This window comes from Triticum aestivum, chromosome 1B, assembly GCF_018294505.1.
Source record: "Triticum aestivum cultivar Chinese Spring chromosome 1B, IWGSC CS RefSeq v2.1, whole genome shotgun sequence".
NCBI lineage: Eukaryota > Viridiplantae > Streptophyta > Magnoliopsida > Poales > Poaceae > Triticum > Triticum aestivum.
The window spans coordinates 686,335,032-686,342,481 of NC_057795.1; the positions used below are offsets into that span (position 1 = coordinate 686,335,032).

The 7,450-nt window shown below is 47.2% G+C and overlaps 1 protein-coding gene across 1 annotated transcript; it reads left to right on the forward strand.

Annotated features, from left to right (window-relative positions):
• The first annotated feature begins 4,078 nt into the window (after window positions 1–4,078).
• LOC123101085 (protein GOS9) lies at window positions 4,079–5,310 on the forward strand. The gene is made up of 3 exons (XM_044522716.1): window positions 4,079–4,239; window positions 4,404–4,634; window positions 4,732–5,310. The coding sequence occupies exons 1-3, from the start codon at window positions 4,237–4,239 to the stop codon at window positions 4,957–4,959; spliced, it is 462 nt and encodes a 153-aa protein (XP_044378651.1). The 5' UTR covers window positions 4,079–4,236; the 3' UTR covers window positions 4,960–5,310.
• Window positions 5,311–7,450: the final 2,140 nt, after the last annotated feature.

The window sequence follows — 7,450 nt, forward strand, 5'->3', positions numbered from 1 at the left end:
CCGCCGCCCAGGCTGCTCCAGCGCATTGTAGTCCTTCTCCTCCGCCTCGTAAGCAAGCACGAAAGAAGACAGACGCCGCAGCTGCTCCGTCTGCTCCGGCGTCTAGCAGCACAGCAAGAGGCGAGAGGCAATACAGATACGGTCCACCTCTCAAGCCTCTAGAGAAGTTACCATACGAGAGGACCGAGGAGGAAAATGCAACGATCGTGCGGACCCACGTGAAGGTGTTCTTTGAAGGGGTGAAAGCAAAGAGACACCCACCTCTGGAGGAGAAGGTAGATCCGGTGAAAGCAAAGCGCACTCTCGATGCCCCGAGGAAACCGGAAAAGTCTCCGCGGAGAACCAACTATGAGCGCATTACTGAACAGACATATCTCCAAGCGGAGCGGTCGGGAAGTACTGTCAGACATCAAAGGTCAAGAGAACGAGCAGCTGCGAAAAAAATTGACCAGCTCAGCGAACAAGCAAACCAATCGTGCCCCCCCCCCCGCTCAATGTGTCTAGCGGCAACATCGTTGCTAATGCTCCGGGGATGGTGGACGGTTATGGCAATCTACAAGATTACCTGCCTGACGATCAACTTCCTGATTTCAGGGAGATGGACGAACACAGATACGAGTACGGGAAGCCTCTCGTCAAAGATGAAAAATCTGTAACAATGATGATGCGAAGATTTCATAATTGGTACATGAAAACCTGCAGAGAGTCTGGGGGGACGAATAGTTTGTATCTGAACATTAAAGAAGAGCACGACCTCGTTGGAACTGATATGTTGTGTGTTCCATTTGAGGAGTTCTTCGCGTTCTTCAATCAAAAGGCCATCGATAAATTAACGGTCTTTTGCTACTGCCTGTAAGTACTATTTCTATCATTAAGTCTCTATATATAGCTCGGCTCTTTCATTGCATGTATTTATAATTAATTATCCTCAATATATTATGCAGATTGAAGATCGTCGAGTGCAGAAAACAAGAAATTTATGATTTTGGGATCATTAACACAAATATCATAGATGAATTTCTGGTTAAAAAGCACGCCGAAGAGGCCGAGGCCAACTTGCTACAATCGTTGATCAAAAATCAAAACAAAGATACCATACTCTTTCCTTACAACTTCAAGTGAGTGTTACTGTCGTGTGCATATTCGGTTTCCCTTATTACTCGAGCGAGGTTATAGTAATGTAATTGATGAGTCATGCATGCAAGCGCAGCTTCCACTATGTTCTTCTAGAGATTAAGCTTGAGTGGGGACTAGTAACCGTCTTAGACTCGAGACGAAAAGATCCCGAAACCTATGCGGACATGACTCAATTTCTCAACAAGTAAGTTCAATCGATCATTATCGCACCATATCGGCAACTTTTTGTTCATTTCCTGATATCTCAAGTAATAATTATTATTTTTTGTCTTGCAGGGTTTGGAAACAGTTCACCGCAGAAGCTCCGGGACTGCCGAAGGAGCTGCGATATACATACCCGAAAGTAAGTACTACTGGCTAGCTAGTTGCGCGCATCTCCCGTTGATTCTATAGCTATACTTTCATAAATGGCATTTATAATGCTTCATTATCAGTTTGATTGACCTCTATTTCTCGTAAAGTGCTTGTGGCGGGAACAAGGGAATGATTTATGTGGATACTACATGTTCGAGTTCATCTACAACGTGACTTTAAAAAATAAGCGGGGCTACTCTAAAAGACAATATGAAGTGCGTAAGCAATAATATTCACAATTTTATTTTGTTACACCATCATTTCTGTTGAGTTTAATTCATATATATGTATTAATTAACTCCCTTCTTCAAATTAGACGTGGGAGATGCGGAATGAACTCCTAGAACCAGATCGCATTAAAGCAATTCAAGAGGAATTGGCGGGATTCTTTCTTGACCACGTCATCAATAATGCCGAAGAATACCATGTGGAAGTTGATTTCAATTGCTAGGGGATTGTAATTAAGAGATCTTACATATTGTATATGTATGTAGCCAATAGCGTCGGATAGATAATACGAAAACTTGTTGTTCGACCAATCTCTTGGAGAAGGAGAGGTCGATCGATCACTTCTCTCGGTATGCATGACGAACTTCTGTACTTAATGGTTCCTTTCATTTTCTTACTAGCTAGTGCGTCGAGGGCCTCTCCATGTATAGTACGTAGTGTCGACCAAGCACAGACATAAGAGAGGACACTTCTCTCTATTAATTAGCTAGCTGACACAATATCTGAAACACCTAAATTAATCCCCCAAAACCCCCAACCCCCCCCCTCCATTTCAAAAAAAAAACTAAAACCCCAGCCACTGGAATGGTGACGCGTGGATGCCTTTTGGTCCCGGTTGGTGCCACCAACCGGTACCAAAGGCCCCCCTGCCTGGGCTTAGCGCACCGGCCACGTGGAGGACCATCTTTCCCGGTTCGTGTTAGAACCGGGACTAAAGGGGGGAGGTATGAGTAACGACCCATTAGTCCCGGTTCATGAACCGGGACTAAAGGCCCTTACGAACCGGGACAAATGCCCCCTTTTCTACTAGTGCAGCAAGATGCATAGAGCTAAGGGCATTTCTTACCGAGCCCCTATAAAATAGAGAAGCATCAGACCAAGTAAGCCTTAGTGGAGTATTTATACTCTACTATACTCCATTAAGTTTTTGTCGGTTCTAGCCAACCCCCTAAACTTAGCATAGTAAAACATAAATTTGCATTAATTCAACCGAGTTTCAACTGAAATTTGCATACATTTAAACATAAGTTCAACAAACATAGTCTTGACAACAGAACATTAAACATAAATTCAAACTTAAACTCCACTAAACTTAAACTACACTAGACTACTCATCTTTATGGGTCATAGTGGAGGTCAGGCCAATCTTTCTTCGACAGGCCACAACCTTACACCTTGTCGCCGGAGATGACGATGACCTCCCGCCATTTTCAGCGAATATCGCCCGCTCTGCCTCCACGAGCTCGGGGTGCTGGCGGCGGAGGTCCTCACTGTACGCCTCCTCAGTGGACTATGCCTCGAGGCGCTCCCTCGCCTCTCGGTCCTCCCGAGCCATCGTCGCGCTTACCACACCCGGTGCTGGCGGGATGAGGTGGACCGACGCAATCCCAAACGGGAAGTTCAGCCTCATGGCAGTGTCGTGGAACCAGACTTGCTACTATTCATACTCCATCACCGCGGGCTCCGCCGTGTGGTACGACCCGGCCCACTTCCTCTTGTGGGTCTCCCGGTCGGTGACCTCCACCACCCATGTCCCCCACGCGCGCTGCCGGACACTGATATATGTCCTTTGCGGCGGCCGCGACGGTGGTTGCTGGGGGAAGTCGGCAAACCGGGCGGCGGCGGGCGAATCGGGTGAGCGGTGGCGGCTCAAAGATGCGCCGCTAGAGGATGAACCGGGGGAGTAGCGGCGGATCCGCGGAGGGGACCATTGGCCACCAGGCGCGTCCGGCCATTGGGAGGAGAGGGGGCGGCAGGGAACGGCGCAGGAGGCTCCGACGGATGGGCGAGGGGAAGGAGGGTAAGGAGAGGAGGGAGGGAAGATATTTTTACTCAATCGCCGAGTGGTGGAGTAAATACAGGGAGATTCGCCGCGGCTGAGTATAATTTTTACTCCACTAACGCCGACTGGGGATCGGTTAGGTCGCGGTTTGTTTTACTCCTCTAACTGGTTATTGGGATTGGTTAGAAATGCCCTAACCTACTCTGCTCACATTAGAAAACAAGAGCAGATAACCTGCTCTGCTCTGCATGCAACTTGTTTTTGTTGACATGCATTTCCATCGGCCGGCAGCTTGTTTTTCCTTTAACATCTAGTTGGTGTGTTCTCCATCCCATGCTATTAGTGATCATTCCACTTCTCATTTTGGTAGGCATGTTTGTGCAAAATTTGCTTAATATATGTACAAAATAAATTTGAGAAATGATCTCAGGGATAATATTTTGGTTGGCAGTTGGCTACATCCGGATATTTTTCTTTTATCCATTGATGACAACAAACCAGCAACTACCAGTTGCGCTGTGCTGAAGAAAGGTATAGAAAATAGGAATAGTGCAGCATGACAAACAAAATTGTTGCCATCTATCATCGTGGTAGTACCATACGACTTGTAGGTGCTGAAAAGTTTCGCTATAAATAGGCGGGCATTTTGGTTCAAGGACGGCCACAAAGCAAGCAAGCAGCTAGCATTCCTTGCAAAGACTAGAACAGAAAGAGATCTCCAAGCACGCGACGATATGGTAGGAGTATCAGCCTACTGCCTATCTAGCTTTCTACTTCCTTTGTTTTGTAGACTAATATATGATGTTTTAGATCACTAGTGAAGATCAATTACTTTATTATTGTATAGGTAACCTAACAAAAGATATACTCCTCCATCGATTAACCGCGTCCGTGCATGCAGTCAACGCCGGCGATGAAGATCGGCCCGTATGGCGGCCAAGGAGGTAATCACTGGGACATTAATGCTCTCAATCCGCCCAAAAGGCTTGTGAGCATCCAGATTTGGAGCACTGATTCCTCCTGCGAAGGGGCCGGCGGGGTCATCAACGGCATCTCGTTCAGCTATCTTGACATGGCAGGGCAACTAATCCCCTCGGGTCCATGGGGCTCCCAGACCGGTAAACCCCACGTGGTACGTACGTGCATGTGATATTGGAAAGAGTACGTATATATTTGTTTAATTTTTACTTATATATCTTGTGATCTACCTGCATACTTATTTTATGCAGATTAACATTGGTGAAGACGAGCGCCTGATCACTGTCTACGGCACCAGCGATGGCAAGTTTGTCACCTCGCTTAAATTTGTCACTGACCGGGCTTCTGATCCGTATGGGCCATACGGGGCACCGTCTACCATAAGTACTTTCAGCTTCCAGGGCGGCTCCATCCTCGCCTTCTTGGGCCGCTCCTCAGAGAAACTCAATGCCATCGGCGCCTACAAACTTGGGGTTTGATCCATCTATCCATCATGGCTAGCATACGTGTCTGCTGACTTCCGTATGTTTGGCTTCGGTGGATACATGTGTTCGACCTATATCTACTGCTTGTATTTGCAGCTAAATAAAATGGGGATCCCTCGCTGCTGCATCCTATGGATGGATGGATCCCTGCCGTCCGTGCGTGTGTGCGCGTGCTCGCTCTTTGTTTCCATATATATTGTATCGTCCTAGCCTGTGTAACTATAAGATGAATAAAAGTCTCAGAAACTAAGTACTCCCTCCATAAAGAAATATAAGAGTAGTGATCTAGACGCTCTTATATTTCTTCGCGGAGGGAGGTATTTTCCTGAGAATTTATACTTCTTACTTGCCATGCATGTCGGAAAATATTTACGCGCCTCCGTAAGTCAGGGTGGACATGGCCTGGGCTCAGCCCGTGCCGCCCGCAAGCTCGTCGTTCCTCTGGCCGAGCTAGTTCGAGCTCTGTGCTCCGGCGAGCCCCCCAAAACAGCTTGACTTGGCCTCTGCTTTAGCTATGCACTATTGGAAATCGGTTTTTCCCCGACTACCAGGTACACTCAGCAAAGACTTCGCCGAGTGTTACAGCCGGCAAACCGCACTCGACATGCACCCTTCCACCGAAGCGTTGCCGAGTGTTTTTTACAGACACTCGACAACCAGGCACTCGGGGAAAGATTTGAGCTCGATAATTAAAAACTTAAGGGCCCGCCCAAAACGTCGGTACTGGTCGATTTCCCGGGTGCAAGAATCCTCGAGCAGAATAAAAAAAAAGGGAAGCGCGCCCACACCGAGCAACCTATCTTCGTCAATGCCTGGCAGGCTGGGGAGGCCACTAGCCGCATTCTCAAGAATACGATGTGCACAATGTTGTTCGGGTCAGATCTCCACTGTCCACGAGAGCAAGCGTCGTCGACCATCACTCTGAGAACCTCGCACGGGAACTTCCTCCTCCGCCCTCTGGCTGTCCAGTCGGTGGTGGCGGCAGTGACGGCGTACCATATGTGGTGGTGGGACGGAACGTCAAGAGCGATCCGGACAAAGACGTGGATGGGTCCAGGCGAATGGAGGAGCGATACGTCCATTTTAAATCACTATTTCTTATTACAGTTTCCTCTTCATTATCAATATTTTGCATATTATTGCCCAATTCTAATGTATTTTCCCCTTCAAAACACACAGAGAGGAAAATTCTTAGGAAATTACCGGACAACATGAAAAGTGGGTGAAAACGTACCAAAAGGAAAATCAATTATTCAGAGCTTAAAAAATTCCAAGAAAATACCGGAAATTATTTTGAAATAAAAGAAGCGGCCATAATTTCCACCGCACAACAAACAATCATAGCAATGAGCAGTAACTAAATGCGAGAACGCCTTGATCCCTAAAACTAAAACAATCTTTTCACCGCGCAACAAACAATCATAGCAATGAACAGGAACTAAATGCGGGAACGCCTTGATCCCTACAACTAAGACAGTCAGCTTGTGCTTAGCATAGGTGAGGATTGGGCCACTTGGTGCACTATTGTTATTTTGTTTTTTCGTAATTACTCTTGCTTTCGAACAAACCATGAGACACTCTTTGTAGCTTTACAGTGAACTCTTACTAGTTTCCATCAACTGATTCCTCCTACTTCTCGTTGGGCTTGACATCCTTACTAAGCGAAAAGGCTATGATAGATCGCTTCACTTAAGTGTTATCAAGACTCTTTTTTTAACCATTTTCGGGAGCGTAGTGCTTTTGTAAGTGCAATTTGGTGAGATAAATATTTACTCAATTTGATTTTTTTTGCTAATTTAGTCCACTAAGGATTTGCTTGATGTTCATAACTTGTTAGCAGGCGGTGTCGCCCTGTGTCACCATGTGTCACCCTGAGTTAAATTTGCAGTTGTCTCACCCTTCTTCCGGATAGTCTCTGGCATGTCTCACAGCTATAGCACTCTGCCTCCTTCTGTATTTGTCATCCGCACTTTGCCATGTGCACTGAACACCACAGAATATACAGCCATGTACTCTCTCTGTTTTGACAATTCCAGACTTCCCGCCACTTTCTCAGATTCTTCATGGTCAACTCTTGTCCATCAACCGGCACCGATAGACCCAGTCACCAACTCGAATCTGGTACTCGTCAACACTGTTTCAGCACCCCCTGCACAATTTGCCTGACCACATGTCTGACCACCAGTGCCTTGGCCTGTCGCTGTGTCCCGTGCTTACCGCACGCCTCGCCGCTATCACCGCGTCGAGCCTCTGCTGTCCTGGTCGAGTCTCCCGGGTAGCTAGCCCCCACTGCCTCAACCCCCACTGCAGAGAACCACCGATCATCACCGACCAATGCCGACTATGACGTCTCCATCAGACCACTGGTACCCAGTCCGATCCACGTGTCTCTCGCTATCCCGCTGAAATAGGCTTCGACTTTCCGAATTCTTACGCCGTAGCCCCACCATCAGCACAAAGTGAAGTCTTCCGCCGGACTCCAGCT